This window comes from Scophthalmus maximus, chromosome 10 (genome assembly GCF_022379125.1).
Source record: "Scophthalmus maximus strain ysfricsl-2021 chromosome 10, ASM2237912v1, whole genome shotgun sequence".
Taxonomy (NCBI): domain Eukaryota; kingdom Metazoa; phylum Chordata; class Actinopteri; order Pleuronectiformes; family Scophthalmidae; genus Scophthalmus; species Scophthalmus maximus.
The window spans coordinates 16,955,460-16,972,918 of NC_061524.1; the positions used below are offsets into that span (position 1 = coordinate 16,955,460).

The 17,459-nt window shown below is 46.4% G+C and overlaps 2 protein-coding genes and 1 pseudogene across 2 annotated transcripts; 2 read left to right on the forward strand and 1 right to left on the reverse strand.

The window, feature by feature from the left end:
* The first annotated feature begins 2,351 nt into the window (after window positions 1-2,351).
* Window positions 2,352-5,635, forward strand: comtd1 (catechol-O-methyltransferase domain containing 1). Its single transcript, XM_035607009.2, is given in 8 exon segments — window positions 2,352-2,609; window positions 2,712-2,746; window positions 2,748-2,831; window positions 3,261-3,366; window positions 3,955-4,073; window positions 4,464-4,518; window positions 4,633-4,766; window positions 4,860-5,635. Coding segments are annotated over 8 exon segments (741 nt in total). The 5' UTR covers window positions 2,352-2,554; the 3' UTR covers window positions 5,013-5,635.
* Window positions 5,636-6,112: 477 nt separating this feature from the next.
* On the forward strand, window positions 6,113-9,287 carry LOC118284228 (annotated as a pseudogene).
* Window positions 9,288-10,439: 1,152 nt separating this feature from the next.
* On the reverse strand, window positions 10,440-16,892 carry vdac2 (voltage-dependent anion channel 2). The gene is made up of 9 exons (XM_035605824.2): window positions 16,737-16,892; window positions 15,275-15,346; window positions 15,112-15,161; window positions 14,494-14,646; window positions 14,314-14,366; window positions 12,422-12,649; window positions 11,690-11,840; window positions 11,533-11,590; window positions 10,440-11,284 (listed from the first exon to the last, which is right to left on the reverse strand). Exons 2-9 carry the CDS (start codon window positions 15,339-15,341, stop codon window positions 11,193-11,195), a joined length of 852 nt encoding a protein of 283 aa, XP_035461717.1. The 5' UTR covers window positions 15,342-15,346; window positions 16,737-16,892; the 3' UTR covers window positions 10,440-11,192.
* Window positions 16,893-17,459: the final 567 nt, after the last annotated feature.

Below are 17,459 nucleotides of genomic sequence, written 5' to 3' on the forward strand. Positions count from 1 at the left end.
CGCTCACGTGCTTGCCTCTCCAAAATCACATTTGCTCCATGCGCCCTGGTGAAGTTACGCCATGCTAAACCTGACAGATTCCTGCAAATTTTGTGAGCGCTGTGGATTTTCTTAATAACAAACTGAGAGTGTGGTTATTCCGCCCTGTCACAACCATACAGAAACGCTGAGTGCCACCCAACTTCGAGAGTCCCTCCTGACTAACTTAGCCTTGATTTCGGCACATGATATTTTGCAGTGAAAGCTGGACCAGCCGTGTTTTTTTACATCAGCCTTGTCGATGGCGCCAGGTTCCAATACTCGTATGCCGTGATACACAGGAAGTCAGGGGGATGTCCGCCGTTCCCCATTCACAATTTCCCTTTCACCCTGATTGAATAGAAGGGTTTGATCACATGCCACACGTTGATGTACCTCAGTCCCCATTGCTGTCAATGTTAAATCGTCATTGTTGGTGACAGAACTAATTTGTTACTGTACTAGCACAGAGACGGCCCCGGTCTCCGCTGACGGCCATAAAGACGCGCTCGTCCTGCACCGCCGTCGAAACCCTGTGAGCTCAGTCCTGACTGAAGGTGTCACCACACGGCTTCCTTCTCTGGCCCCTTGAGCGCCAGCAAGGCCCTGGATGCTTTGAATCGGGATTCCAAAAAAACCAAGAACCTTCTAGCTGTGGGACGACACTGCACCGGCGTGCAGCCAGAGATGATTAAGACAGAACACAAATCCAGACAGTAATACACAAGTCCATTTGTGGACTTTTGGTTCATCCATTAACGATGAACCAAAAGTCCACAGTGAAAAACACAAGGCCTCACAGCAGTTCTCAGCAGCGCAGGATCGCTTCAGGGTAGGCATGGCACAAAGTCTGACAGTAGCACAGACAGAGGGGACTCCGAGTTGACATGAGCAATGCATACGGTATGCCTACAGTTTGGTAAAATGATGACAACTGTGCGTTTTATTGCTAAATCCCTGTAGCTGGTGCATTCAATGTGACAGACTGTGAATGAGTTCTTCTACTTTACGTCAAGGATTTATTTTGAACGTACTTCGGCCCCGGCCGCAGGTTGTGGCCCGAGCTGTCGGCCCACCTGTAATTGCTGCAGGTCCAAATGTCAGACGGAGAGACTCGGACTGAGACCGCGGCTGGGGACTGACTCAGCTCCCCCCCCAGAGGCCTCCTGTGTTTGACATTAAACAGCGTGGGATTTAAATATAGCTCCCTTGTGACCCCGAGAGGGTTCAGCCGGCGCTTGTGAACGTGCAGCACTGCGCCGGGAGAGTCTGCAGTCGGATGAGGCTGAGCCTGATGCACAGATGGCAAGAACGAGGCCCTCTATGAGTTATGGTGCAACCCGGGCTTCTTTTTTTTTATATATATATATATATATATATCTGAGCAAAATGAAAGTTCCCTGGGGTTTCGCTCAGACTTTTTTAACACAGTAACTGTAACGTCTGTGAACGCGAGGTTTTTAATTTGATGACAGTCTCTTTTATTTTTTAAATGCTGTAAAAGAGTGGTCTCTCTGCTTTTCTGATGAACTCCACGTGTTCATCAGAAATTCCGCAAACAGACGATTCACGAGACCAGAGTACAGCAGGAAACACTTTAAAAACTCTTTCACGCTGTCACCACAGGGGGGCAACATGGTTATGTGTACGTTAGTATAGTATTTTAGTAATGTACCATAACCCCAGTATGTTAGGAGAAGTGTCCAATTATGTGACATTCATTTCAAATTGTTTCCAACAGAGAAAGTGAATTCATTTTGGAGGCTTTGAAGGTTTTATCAAGGACTTCATGGGATGTGGAAGTTTTCTTTCCATCATTGGAAAACAATCTAAAACCAAAACCCGAGCTGTTTTCTATCATGTTGTAAATCTTTAATGGTTTTTCACATGCTCATTACTCTAGCTCCTCTGGCACGTCATCAAAACCTCTTTCGCATCTGCTCTGTCCAGGCAAAGCTGCTGGGTTGAATCAGCGCAGACAGACAAAGTCTCGTCGCCCCCGAGAACATGCACGACAGACTGGAACTCCGCGTGCCATTTGCCAAACGCGATGTGAATTACAGCACAAATAGTTCGCATTTCACACAGGAAATGCCGTGATATACAGCATTGAGCAATAATGTTTATTCAGGAGGACGGCGAGGACAAACCAACAGGGCAAAGTGTGCTTTTGTGGATTGCAAAAAGAACTAGCTGACTGACTGGCTGCAGTGCTTTGAGATTTTGGTCTTTGGCAAATAAAGAGAGCAGCCTCGTCTCACTATAACTGGGTCAGTGTTGGAGCCTTTTACAAAAAGAGGGACCTTTATAAATGTCTTCCGCCATGTTTTTTCCCACACAGTGTACGCGCCTTGTAAAAAATTCCGTACCTTTGCAATGTACTGTCGCTGAAAAATCAATGAGTCAAACCTCCGTGTCGAAGGTCACGCAGAACAAACACGGACGGTGCTGTACAAAAAGGGGCTGACACCGGGAGATCCGAAAGCATTCAAACGGACGCCGTTCAACCCTTCTCTTTGGCAGAGCCCTGAACATAATGGCCGCGGACATTAAAATGCTTTTCTGTGTCGGACTTGCTGTCGTACTAACAGGTACGAGACGGACCGAGGAAGGCTGTGTAACCTGGTCAAGGACGGGGATCTCTCGGATTGGTGTGGTAACGGTCGCCGCTGTTCTGTTTTGTTGTCGGTCAGGTGTGGGACAGTCGGCCTTGATCGGGAAGAGCCACGGCAAGGGGGAAGGCCAATCCTGTGCTACAGTATGTGGTGAACAACTCACTGAGGGAGCACCCAGTCCTCACCAAACTCAGACTGGTAAGTCAGCCAGAGACCCGGGCAGCTCTCAGGCTCTTGTGTCTCATTTGGAGATGGTGGTGATAGCGGTAATGACTGATTTCATAACACTTTGGTTATTGTTTTTTATATTTGTCCTGGTAAGACATCCCTAACTGTGATATACAAACACAAACACACACACACACACACACACACACACACACACACACACACATTGTATATGCAGAACTCATAATTACCACAGAGTTCAGGATCTGAGCAGTACAAATGTTGACCACCAGAGGGCCGCAGAGTGTCAGAGAACACAACGCAGCCACATGCAGTCGAATAACGGTGACCCCCCCCCCCCCACCCCCCACCCCCCATACAATGACAAGTGCTCTCTTTATCCTAGTGGTCACACAATTCAATGATGCATATTGAATTATTTTCATGTTGTCATTTCAGAGAACCCTAGAAGACATATGGAATATAATGATGGTTGCCAGTGAACAAGCCCAGTTTATGGCAAATCTCATCAGGATGATCAATGCGACTAAAGCCATCGAGATCGGTGAGATCATGTGATGCCCACAAACACATTTGATGACTTTTTTGGCCCAGATAAACGAGGAAAGCCACGGTAACTGGAATTTTAACTGCTTAAATAGCATCTGCATGTCAAGGCCAAAGTGTAAAAAAACTGAAATCAAATTAAAAATGTATTTCTTACTTGCTGACTTGATGGCATTAAGCTATCTTACTCTGAAAGCCATTTATCTGATTATATTTGACAAAACATAACAGAAGAGAGATCAGATCATTTCCATACAGGGTCAGTTGCTTATTGACAGGAGCCTTCATGATAAAGATACATTTTAACATGATAAAAGCTTTTGGAACTACACAACCTGAAAAACTATTTACTGGACTATGGGAATTTAACCCACGTTAATTTTGACAGTTGGCATTTCACGGCCATAAATTTAGGTGTTTTCACATTCAAAAATGAAGTGCGGATATATTTTGTGGATTGTGTGATTCAAATACAAATGAGGCCGATCTCTGCTCCCACAGACTCCTGTTTTTCCATCCTCTAGGACTAGAGGACTAAAAATACAATTCTAAGGTGATCCAGGCTGACACTGTATTTATTCTGCAGGGATGTACACGGGTTACAATACACTGAGCATGGCTTTGGCCATGCCGCACAACGGACGCGTGGTGGCCTGTGAAATAGAAGACACCTATGTGAACATTGCCAAGCCATTTTTTGAAGAGGTGAGAGAAATGTCTTTGAAAGCAGCCTGGCTTGATCGATGGAAACGTGTTTACGCAAGTTAAAAAACATTTTCCATTACACACTACTCACTCACTGGTAGAACATCTCGAGGTGGCATTTTTTGCAAGTACAAGTGAGACTGATTGTTGCCTCTGTCAGAGAGAAAACTGTGCAGCAGGCAGCGCCGTGTTCATTTACCTTCTGTCAGTGCGCCTTTACGACATGCTGCAGGAGTGAAAAGGCGTCTACTCAGGAAACTGTCACACAAAGATGCCAAGCCAAGTAAAATCAATACCTGTTTCACCCTCCCTTAACATTCTCCTTAGAAAACAATTAGACGCTTAAAAGCCCTGCACAACTCTCACTTTACTTCTGAACCTCGCCTATAGGCCGGAGTTGAAAATAAGATTGATGTCCGACACGAAATAGCCATGAAGACACTGGGTAAGTGCTTTTATGAATCCCAGACATGATTTCTGATCGAAACTTCTGGGTTTTGTTTTTAGTTTACAGTATTTTGATCACTTTGTGTTTTAACTTTGACCTTCGTGTCATCAGATGAACTGATAGCAGCCGGCGAAGCTGGAACGTACGACTTTGTGTTCATCGACGCCGACAAATTCAACTATGACAGATATTATGAGAAATCCCTTGAGCTCATACGAAATGGGGGCGTCATCGCGATCGACAACGTGAGCACACATCACACAAGCAGATTTAGGGGGTACGGCACATTTTCACTGTGAACAAAAGGGAAAAGTGCTCTGTCGTGACTGTATTTGAAGGTGCTGTGGAGCGGCAGAGTGGTGAACCCTGATCCCACTGACCTCACCTCCCAGGGTCTGGACGCTCTCAATAAGAAGCTGCACAAAGACCAGAGGGTCGACCTGAGCATGCTCACTGTGGGCGACGGGCTGACCATCGCCATTAAACGCTGAGGTCACAATTCTTCTCAGTGGTGCACAGGTTTTGATATTAAATATAAGCATAAAAAAAGAATATGTTTAACTGTGTGTGTTATTTCACAGTTAGGTGTCGGAAATATTTACAAAGAATCGATAATTATCGTCCACTTACCAATACAGTATTCTGAAATTGACTTCTACTTGTAATGTGTATTTCTACACAAGTAGCCTGCAAATGTAAATATACATATACCTCTAAGCTGTGGGACTGTCTATAAGTGCTGTGTGTGTTTGGTTATATTGCACCACGTAAAACTCAACAACAACAACAACAACAACAACCTACGGACTATACATGTAGGCCTGTACATACATGAGACCTGGTATCAAGGAGTTTAACAACAACTTAAAATATCTGACAATGATAATAATGATGGTGATAATAAGTAACAAGGACTGTAACAGGAAATCTTTCACCATTAGACTGTCCTAAACTCTGGACTTTCTGTGTGACACAAATCCCAGCACCGCTCTGCTACCATGTTCTTATGCAAATTATCAGAAACTAATTTCATACTTGCACTAATATGTACATTTTTTATATTTGTATTTGTTTGTGGTTCTTATAATTTAAAAAAAAAATCTTTCTACATATTTATATGGTGTGTTGTGTGCCTTATACCATGCTGCTGTAACACCAGAATATCCCAGTTTGGAATCGATAAAGTATTTACCTACCTACCTACCTATCTATCTTTATCTATATATATAAACATATATTTATCTACCTACCTACCTACCTACCTATCTATCTATTCTATATATATGTATCTACCTACCTACCCATCCATCCATCCATCCATCCATCCATCTATCTATCTATCATCCATTTATCCATCTATCCATCTATCTATCTATCATCTATCCATCCATCCATCCATCCATCCATCTATCTATCAAGCTTTACTATCTATCTATCTATATATCTATCTATCCATTCATCCATCCATCCATCCATCCACCCATCTATCTATCTATCTATCTATCCATCCACCCATCCTTCCAACCTATCAATGATTACAATGTCTGGAGCGTTAACCGTTTGGGGGCTGACTTCCACAGTCGGTGGATGCACGTCACTGTTGCGCGCGGCAGAAGCGCCGCGCTCCCCCTCGTCAAACCATCAGCTGATGCTTCGCCTTTTCAGCGCCGCATCTGCAAACCGTGCAGATGGCGACGGTCGTTAAAGGCGCGCGCGGAGCGTCTCTGTGCACCGGGCGCTCACGACGACGGCATGGAGGACACGGTGGCGTCGCCGCGCGCAATCTCCCAGCGTGACCGTCTGCAGTCCAGTGCGAGACGTGCCGGGCCAGACAGCGGCGTCGCGATGAAGGGGGCGAGCGGGACTTTCGCCGGCCCGTTATCTGGACGGCGCGACGAGAAGGAAGAGATGCGCGGCTTGAACGACCGCCTCGCGGGCTTCATCGGGAAGGCGCACCGGCTGGAGCGCCACAACCAACTGCTGGAGAGAGAACTGGAGGAGGTCAGGGGCAAAGCGAAGCCCGCAGCTCGCGCGGAGGAGGAGGAGGAGTACGGCCCCGAGCTCGGGAAGCTCAGACAGATGGTGCAGGACATCACTCACCAGAAGCACCAGATTGAAATAGAGCATGAGCATTTGGAGGAGGAACTGTCCAACCTGCGGAGCCAGCAGGAGCGGGAGGCGCGCAGCAGATCCGATGCCCAGAGCAACATTGTGGTCCTGAGGAGGGACATCGATGACGCCTGCCGAGCCACGCTCCTGCTGGACAAGAGAGCGCAGGCTCTCGTGGAGGAAATCCACCGCCTGAAGACGAATAACGAGGCCGAGGTGTCCGAGATGCTCGGGCAAACCCAGCATCTGCAGGTGACCGTCGAGGCGCGTGCGTTCGGCGAGCCCGGCGTCGCTGCGGCACTCCGGGACATCAGGGCGCAGCTGGAAGGTCACGCCCGGCAGGTGGGGGGGACCTGCCGATCTCAGCTTGCCAGATTGACAGAAGAGGCTGAGACCAAGAGGGAGGCCGTCAAGGCGGCCCAGCGAGCGGTGCAGGGGTACAGGAGGCGGCTGCAGGCGACAAGCACCGAAGTGGCCTGCGCCAAAGGCGCCGGGGAGGCGCTGGAGAAGCAGCTGCACGAGGCCGAGGACCGCCACAAGGAGGAAATGATCCACTATCAGGTGAAACTTTTTTTGTGTGGGCACGATTGTAATAAAAAAACCTTGGTCGGTGTTCATATTGACGTCAGTGGTGAATGTGATCTCCTCTTTTGCGCCAGAACACAATCAAAGATCTGGAAAACGAGCTGATCAATTGCAAATTCGACATGTCTGGATGCCTGCGGGAGCATCAGGATCTGTTAAACGTGAAGATGGCTCTGGATGTGGAGATAATGTCTTACAGGTAAGTTGTAAAGAGTGACAGTGCCCATTATCATTAGAGATGATTAGGACAAACATTACTGGGATGTAAAGATTATTAAAAATCTTCATTACGCACACTTTTTTTTAATCTCCATCAAAAGATGTTGTTGTTGATCCGTTTAACAACCACAATCAAAGTACAGTGTCACCCCTGTCTTCCAGGAAACTCCTCTGTGGCGAGGAAGCTCGCCTCTCCACGATGTCAGACACCCACATCTCCTTCTCCTTGCCCTACATCTACCACCAGTCCCCCGTTTACACCCTCCCCCGCCTCAGCCGGCCGGGCGGCCCGCACAGACGAGCAGAGCCCCAGTACAAGTTTGTCGAGGAGATCATAACTGAGACCACCAGGGAAATTGAGATGTCCGAGTTTGAGGACACGGGATCGGAGGAGACGGAGGTGGGGAAAGACGAGTGGGGGGGCGGCAAATGTGCGAGAGGGGGCAGTGAGGAGTAGGAGGAGGAGGAGGAGGAGGAGGAGGAGGAGGATAACAAAGACAGTGGAGAGGAAGAGAGTGAGCAGATGTCGGATCATCAGCGGAATCAAGAAGCATCAGGAAACTCAGTGAATGGGGGCGACGGTAGGGATGGAGGGAGACCTGTTGGGGTGGAGGAGGATGACGGTGATGAAAAGGGTCAAAAAAGAAAAGAGGAGTCCGAGGAAATTGAAGCAGTTGGCAGAGATGCAAAGACTCAAAGCAGGGTTTTATTAATCGAGAGCCTCGATGAGGAGCAAAATGAGCAAAACAAAGAAGTAGCTGAAGACATAAAAGCAAAGAAAGAAGATGAAGTGACGAAGGTAACAGCTCAGAAAGATTTAAAACCGGAGGTCACCTTGGAGGATGAACCTGTGAATGACTAGAAAGAAGATAACTTCCCCTCGGTTCGGGTGAAGGGGCTGGAGGTCGATGAGGCCTTGACCGAAGAGTCAGACAAAACCGCCGAGCCGAGCGGTGCCGTTCGAGGACGAGAGCAGCAAATCACTCATTCTACTGCAGATATGAAGGCCCCTCTCTCCGTGGAGACGGAGGAGCGTTCAGAGAAAAAGCTCAAGGAACTTTAATTACAGCGATAGGGAGCGATGAAAAGGGAAACGGTCTTTCCGAGCGAGAAGAAATAAATGTGCCCGCAGCCGCAAAAAATGAGGATCAAGCGGCAGAGAGTATTAAAGACGCCGGACGTGAAGGTCAAGATGAAGAGTCAACTCTGGAGACCGGTGTGAAAAGTCTTCCTGAAGTGAAGGGTCAGAAGTCAAATGGGGGAGACACGAGTCAAACAGACCAATTGTTTTGCCAAATGCAGAGACAAATAAAATACAAATAAAATTTACAAATAAAATATAGTAAAATGAGGTTAAACTAAATAAGAGCAGTTAACTTACAAATATCAGCTGCTTCTCTGGTCTCATCGACCACTCAAAGGGCATCGTGGTACAGTTGACATTCACCCAGTCACACACATCTTCATATAGCACGTCTATATCTAGCAGCATGCGTCTCATTCATGGGCGTGGACGGGCCGGGAATCAAACCACGACTTCCGATTAGCGGACGACCCGCTCAACCTTCTGAGCAGATTCAAACCCCCAAGGCATCGGCCATAGCCAGGCACAGAGAAGAAAACTTCTGCTGCTGTCATTTTTTTTCTCTTCAGCGTGACAAGTGAAAACAGAGCGAGAGCACGGCTCTTGTGTTAGAAGCCGACGTTCCCTTTTATCTTCAGCTCCTGACTCGCCGGACAAATACAACTGTGAATGTAAAACGATGCTTCGGTATGTGCCGACAAATAACTGCGTTATGAAGAAGTCCTGTAAATCTGAGTTACATTGTGAATAAACTTTATGGTTCAGCGCAGAATGACTTGACTGATTTGTTGACTCACTATGTTTAATAATTGTCCAGTCCAGTTAGTGTAGAGACTAGAAATGCCTCTGCAGCAGGAGTAAGGATGCAGATTTCTTTAGATTTTTTTCCTGCCAAGATGAAGATGCATCATTCATAGACTGACTCCATGAATTTCTCCGTCCTCCTCCTGTGTCAGAACGCCTCCAGAAACTGAAGCAATATGTTAATCTTATCATCTTCATCATTTGCTCCTGACTCTTACGTTCAGTATGTGAACAAAACAATGGAGCCGACATGAACATATCGGTTGCTTCAGGTGACAAGGCAGTGCGGCTGCTTATCAAGTAGTCAATCTCAAGTAAGTCATATTTTGACTGAAATGTATAAACCTTTAAGAGGGTAATGCGTAATCTCTAGATTTTACATTCATGACTTCCCCAGCTTTTGTATCATTTCTGGTCTTCTCACTCCATGGGGAGGATTATTGCTCACAGCAGCTGTCCTCTTGATCATTTGCTTATTTATTGTCCTGTGTTGCTTCTGACAAGTCATTTTAACTGCTTTGTATTGAATTGTTTATGCTTTGTGAGAAAATATGTTGGACTCAATTTACCTTTAATTCTTATCCTCTAAGTCTAACATGTCTACACATACAGATACTCACTGGAGTGGCACCACAGCTCTGAGGACAACCACTAAATTATCTTCATCAACTTTGATTGAGATCGACATGATTTGCAAAGGAATATTAACAGAAATCTAAATTTAAGGTGTGAAAAAATGCACAGGAGATTAAAGTTTTAAGACGTGAATGCTGTCAGTGGCACTTCTAGTATTTAAAAAGAAAATGTTAGTCTAAATATAGTTCGACTGGGTTTTAAATAGGCTGCGGGACTTCTGAAACATGCTTTCTCACTTTCTTTTGGGTATGTAGACACCAAAAACATAAAATCCTCTTTAAATGAAAAAATATATTAAAGGCAGAGTTTGTGAAGATGTTGTAGGGTCTGCAAAAGTATTGCAATATGTCAGATAAACTAGTAAATGCAACTAATAACTTCTATTGATGACATCTTATTGATCTCACCCTTAAAAGTGTCAACATTAACCAAACTAATGTGTTGTTAGTACTGCTCCAATATCACATTAGAAATGCATCTGTGGAGTTCAAACACTTTATTGAAAATGTATACATACACATCAGGACCTCCAAGACTTCCTGTGGGCTCGGTTTCTGCCTGGTGCAGGGAAACACTTTCCGAGAGTGCTCGCGTGCAACTAAGTCACACCTCTTCTGGACAAGGATAGTTTGGCATTATTGTGAACAGTGTGTGCTCCAGTTGCCCGTTAGTACCAGGATAAACCAAAACTAAATTCTGCTTGGTCAGCCCAGTGTGTACAGGTTTCTTGCAGAGTCGACTTTAAGAAACCGGGCCGACAAAACAAAACATTAGAGCTGGTTTGTCCTTGTGTGCATGAACTGGAAGGGTGCAGCGGTATTTAAATAAAAGCAGAAAAGATGCCTAGTGTATTAACAAGGTTTGCAAATGATGACAAAGGAATATCAGACAGGTCAAGATTGTAAAATCAGAAAGAAGGTATGACATCGCTCACCACAGAAAACCGTCTACAGATGTTCTCACAAAAATAAAAACAGTCTGGGATTACATCACAATAAGGTCACACAGTGGATGACAGGCAGCCAACTGTCTCTTGAATAGATGCAGCTACAAAGCAAAAAGCAACAAAGGTAAAAATGACAGAAGCACCAGTTGAGGAGGTACTCGAGATAGTAGTTTGTTGTCATAGCCTTTGAATCGTTCTCTTCATGATCCCGTTGCTGGTTTGAGTTGGACATACATTTAAGGCCAGATTCTTCTGATATTCCCTAGTCCTTTGCAGCATGACTAACACTTAGGCTTCCAGTTCCAAGCCCAGACCCAGCTTGTGGCCTCCTGCGTTGATGTTCTTTCCATCGACAAGGCCGGACAGGGTGAGTTTCACGCCTGCAGACACAGAGGTTAAAAATTTGGGGATTAGGGTTGATTGGAAACTAAGGGTTTGGTATATAATAATGAGACCATTTTAGATCAAGAAAATTGCCTCAATACTAAAGCGCTGCATTCAAGGACTCTGGAATGCAGCGCTTCCAGAGTCCTTGAAGTTGAGAAGTGTGATGCAGCATGTGTTTCTGTTAAGTGTAAACATTTTCTCCGACATCCTTTAGTTGTCCATGAAGCTGTAGGAAATTTACCTGGTCTGAGAGTCTGGGTGTACCCAACACCAACAAGGCTGTTGTTGTTCACTTTAGCCTGGAGACAAAATAAAAATAAATCAGAAAGTTAGTTGATGACAAATAGTCACATCTTTCTCATCCAACCCCCTCCGAGAGCCTGCGCTGCTCTACTTACACTGATGGCAGCATCCTTGTCCAGCTGGTACTTGGCTGCAATACCGAAGCGTGTGCTGTTGCTGCCAGCGGTCCAGGCCAGGTTGACGGCCGTCTCCAGCTTGTCGCTCACCTTCTGGTAGATGGAGCCTCCGAACTCGGCTCCATCGTTACTTTAAAGAGAGAGAGATGTCACGCTGCAGGAAGCAAAATTTGGAATTTCTAATGAAGAGGTTTTAGGTGTGTTGGAGGTCTCTGCCTGTTTTTTTTCTTCTAAAATCAGTCAGTGAAAGCATATGCTGGTATTGAATTTAACACAGCTGCACTTCTGGCTGAAAGTTAATGTTTGACATCCTGTTTCCATTGCTAAATGAATATACCCGTCTTTCCTGTGACCCACAATTTCCCCCCAATACTACATCCACTCAAAGCATATTTGGCACATGTAAGTTCACATAGTTACTTTCTATGTTTGACATAAAGACGCTTATCTGCTGCTTTTCTTCTGGTAGGCTGTTAAAAGCTCATGTTATATGGTTGCTTGGTTTGTGTGTCACCAAAGCAACCTAAAGAAAAACCATGTAGTATTTTGTTTTGTGTTCGATCTTTTGTCAAAATTATTCCATGCTTTTTGCAATACATCACCTGTGTAGCTAATCACCAAGGGAAGGAAAAAGACGAACAATTTTATGTTTAACCTAGTGTTGCCTGAAGGTGTTGCCCCGTCAGTGACTAGTCCAAGCTTTCTACTTACACATTGGTGTGGAGCTGGAAGTCTCCAGTCTTGTAACCAATGGCAAAGTTGTTCTGGGTCATCTTGGATTTAGCGGTGTCGAAGCTCATCTGGTAACCGGCGAGCCACCCCTCGTAGCCAACGACAGCGGCTCCATGGATGGTGGGGCCGGCGAAGTCGAAGTCCACGTCACAGCCCATGTTAACATACTCGCGCTTATAGGCCGTCTTAACTTTGCCACTCTTCTTGCTGTTGATGAGACAAATAGCTTTGGTCAAAGTCAAGTGAGAATTTGGAAACCGAATTCTCACTTGAACCAAAATCGAATTTGGGAACCACTGCCACAGATTTTTTGATGCCACAGAGATAATTCTACACCTAAGTGGAAGGCCAGCAGTCGGCTCACGTAGCAAGCAAGTTAAGAAAAAGATTTCTCCACATCAGTGGACCATTACAAAAAGTTTAACCCCCTTCATCCATATCACCAGGTTTGAATTATGGCTTACTCAATCCTATTTGCCAAACTTCCTTTTCAGTTTTGTTTTTTTTACCTTCACCAAGGAGGTTGTTTTCACCCCTGTCCATTTAAAATGTGAGTCTATCAGATTTAAATGCGGTTTCAATAGGGTACTGTAGGGGCTTGGCGAAAATATGTGCTCTACTGAGTGTCATTCTAGTTTAAAGCAGCATTTGGTTTGCTGGCGGTATTTATCTCCCTGTCTGAGCATGACACCACAGCCTGGGACTTGCTGTCTTAAAGGGCCCATATTATGCCCCCTTTTACACAAGTTACGTTGGTTTTCAGGTGTGTGCACTACATGTCTTTGCCATTCCATGTCAAAACACCTCAAGGATCAAGCCACACAGTACCCTCCTCTTTCTGTATAAACAGCCCTGTGAGACTATGGTCGATTCCAGTGCTTTCCTGCTCACTCCTCGCCCCCCTCCCTTTGTGTTCCGCAAAGCTCTGCCTCGCTCCTCCCCGGGTCTGCTGCGCAACTACGGCGTTGCGATGCCATGACAACAGTAGCACGTAACAAGGCACATACACGACGTAGAGACCCGGGAGGCACAGCGAACACGTTCTCCATAATAACACACAGAGCACAAGGGGCTGGGCGATAGAACGTTAAGGACATCCCGGCCGGCCGAGCAGCCGCAAGCCGGCAGCCGCAAGCCACGAGGTCCGCCGGCAGCCGCAAGCCCCGCCGGCATCCGCAAGCCGGCCCGGCATCAAGCTGGCAGCCGTGAGCCAGCAGCAGCAGATTATAGCAAAATTATGGCGTAGATGCGATCTGTTTTTCCGCACTTCAAGGGGGGAGGTGCTGCTCAGGTTGGGGGCGTGGTTGCCCCAGTAGCAGGAGTCAACTTACGTCACTTGACGCCCGGGCTGTGAACGGCTCGTTTACAGACCGTCGGCACGGCCAACCCAAACCACGAATCAATGACTCATTGTTTTCTTTTCATTCTCCGTGGGATGGCAGACACCCCAGATAACCAAATATACGCAGAGGCAGGCTGAAAAGGTGCCTGGAGCATAATATGGCCCCTTTAATGTAGCCACACAACTCCTCGGCAAACAATCTCACTGCGCTCAATATGAAAGTGGGCCATGTGCCATATTTGTCATGTGATCCCTCACGGGCACTAGTTTATTATCCACCCCTGGAACAACAAACTGCAATACATCATTCAACCAAACGTAATATATATAACCCAATGTGTTACTGCAGATCAACTGCACACTGGGGTTGGGGTCACACACTGCAACTACACTCGTCAGCAGACTGAGCAGCACAGATCAGGTTGCCAAAATTACTCACGTCGAGAGGCAATAGGAGAGCAGGCACGTTTACATTTGAGTCCTAGTAAAATAAACTAACCCTTTCATTAACAATTAATCATGGTCTTACCCAGTGTTTGGTGCGAAGGTTGTGTCAAAAGTCAACTTCAGTCCCTTGGCAATCTGTGGGAAAACAGAGCAGAGACCATTTGTTTTTTAAAGAAATCTGTGTAGCCTTGTTGTGTGGCATGTGTGGACACTTGTGCTCCACCTGTTTAACTGTTGTTAAAATGTGTGACTCTTTCCTAACCTGGTCTTCAACAGTGATTTCGGTTCCCAAGGTGTTGTCAGTGTTCCACTTCTCAGTGAAGGTCAGGCCGTATTCTGACCTCTTGTATTTGGTTTCCAGGGTACCTGCAACTTTGCTGGTGTCAATGTTGGAGTTTCCAGATGTTTTGAATTCCTGCAAGAGACAATTTTAGAGAAATGACGATCCCTATAACAGCATATTAAAAGACAAGTGACTCTGGATGAAACGACCGAATGAAAAGAAACTCATCCGGTGCGCTCTCATTACATTTGGCAGTCAGTAATACATTGGCTGGGCTATTCAGTTCTTGTTTCTTGGCCTTAAAACTAACAAGAGACCCCGTTGCTATGTCGATGTTCTGACCCATGAGTAGTCAGCAAGTCCATTACATGAGTAATATTCAGTAATGGACCACACCCATATTTACACTAGTTATGTTTTGTGACACTGTCGTGGCAACAAAATCTGGTCACAGACAGACAAACACCTGCCGCTGGGCTCAAAGCTGCTTCTGTGTCGGCTCCGGCTCTAAATCTTTTCAAAACAGAGCCAGGAAATTTCATAAATTTGCTGCGAACTACGAACTCCCATTCTGAGACCACAAAGAGACAAACTTACCACTCCACTGGCTGACTTGGTCTTGACATCAAGCTTCACCAAGCCAAATCCTGAAGAAGAAAGTTCAGAAATTACAGAGTTTATCTACAACATCAATTAGAAACGGCATCAGAAAACATTTTTTCATTGCAGTGCAACTTGATTGGACTGTATAAAATCATACCATAGCCCTTGTTGAAGATGTCTTTGGCGGACTTGCCGAGGTCAGCATATGAGGGAGGCACTGCCATTTTATCTGCGCAGAGAAGCAAGATGAAAAAAAGCTCAAATTATTCTGCAAGTGCATTGCCACCAGTTTGTGTCCAGATTTCAATCATGGATTTAACAGTTCACCCACAACTGTTGCCGTGTGAACAAAACCAGTTTCACAGCAGCCATAGCCAGGTCTGCCAGGGAAAGTTACCGGCCAAGTGTGTGTGACGTAAAAAGCTAACATTTAGGCTCATGGGCACCACTTGTGCCCACATTTATTGCGAGTTTCGAGGATACAAGTCCACGAGTGCATCGTGAGGAATTCAGTCGGGTTTTGTTTTTTTCAGGCTATACACTCTTTAATCCAAGATTCGTGCAGAGAATGTGCCAGTGAAGAACATTAACGATAGACGCCAAAGAGAACGAGTATGGTTCACGCGAGGACGCCAACTGCAACCTTATGTTCTCTCTGCAGTTGCCGCCGCCGTTGAGTGGAAAACTGCAGCAGGCCTTGCACTGGGTCTGGGTTTGACATTCACAATCAATATCTCACTGCTACCGTCCTGCTGATGACAAGGCGGTCTTTCGAGAAGCATACAGTCATACTGTACAGACCGGTGGGGGGGGGGATTACAGTCCTTGCTGCACACTGTCAAACCCCCTTCCTCAGAAAAGGGGGTTCAGTTTCATTCTGTCACGTTATTATGGGCGTCAAGCTTCCCTTTGAGCACCACATGTCAAATCCACATTCATCTCCCCCTCTCTCTCAATATTGGCTTCACCTTGCACGCAAAAACGCCACTGGCACGGACGCAGCGCTCGGGCGCTGCAGGCGCTCGCACGGAGGGGACAGGGTGTCTCTTGACAGCCGGCGGACAAGGTTAGCGGGTTACCGCGCGAGACAGGAGCCATTTTGCCCGCACTCGTGCGCGCCCCGGCCCCGGTCCCGGTCCCGGCTCTCGAGAAACACTCGGTCCTCCGCGCGAGTTGGCAGCCGCCGCTTTCAGGCGTGGCGAGGCACCGGCAACTTGACGCGCGTCGGGTTCATTAAAGAAACTGTTAGCACGCGTTAGCAGCTCCGCCACTGCTAGCTTAGGCCACAGGGATGCTAACGACTCGCCCCGGTTGTTAGTGGAAAAGTGGTGAATATATATATATATATATATATATATATATATTTTTTTTTTATTTAAAGAAGAAAGTAACAGCAGCTTTATAAAACACACGGAACGTGTAACGCAAAGCCGGCCCGGTTTTTTGTTTTTGTTTTGTTCACTCAACGCGTGTCCCACGCAGCGTGCCGCCTGCGGCTAGCCTAGCTAACGCCGCTTTTAGCCCGCACAAGTGCACCGGCGTGCGCGAGCACACGCTCCGCCGTGGTGCTCGGCTCGTCGACGGGGGGGGGGGTGTCCGCGACGGAGTGCGACTCTTACCGTTTCGGAGGCGAGGCGAGCGGGTACACGTCTCGGGCGACTTCCAGGGAGATGCTGCTCACGCTTGCACGGCCGAGGGCGGGCGTCACCGGTTGGAGGGCGAGCTGAAGGAGACTGCGCCGCGACGGAGCCCGGACCTATTGCGATTTCCCGGCTCAGGACCCGGGGGGGCCACGTGGGTGCCTGAGTAGAATTCTCAGTTTGCCATCGCTACAGCCCTCGCGTGCGTCACTTTAACCTTCCCACCCCCCCCCCCCCCCCAAAAAAAACTAGATGAAGAGAAACTGAAAGTTCTTTGCTCAATTGCGATGAGTAAGAATAGTGACAATTTTAAAGCACAAATGAATGAGTAATAATAACGAGTGCATTTAATCCATATTACCTAACAGTAGATTTTCTATAATGTACTTTTGCTTTAACACAATGTTAGAGTCGATTCATCTTCACTTGCCACAGCTCAAATGTGCAGTCAGTGGTTCAACGATTTCCTAACATTGCAAATAATATCATGTAGCTAGTGCAAAGTCAGTGCATCCCCCCCCCCAAAAAAATTTATATATATATATATATATATGGCTGGAGCCAATCCCAGCTAACATTGGGCGAGAGGCGGGGTACACCCTGGACAGGTATTTACACAAATTTTTTCACAGGTATAAGCAAACACTAATGCACTGCTTTAGATGAAAAAAATAGCTATTTAGATGCATGTTTAAAAGAGTA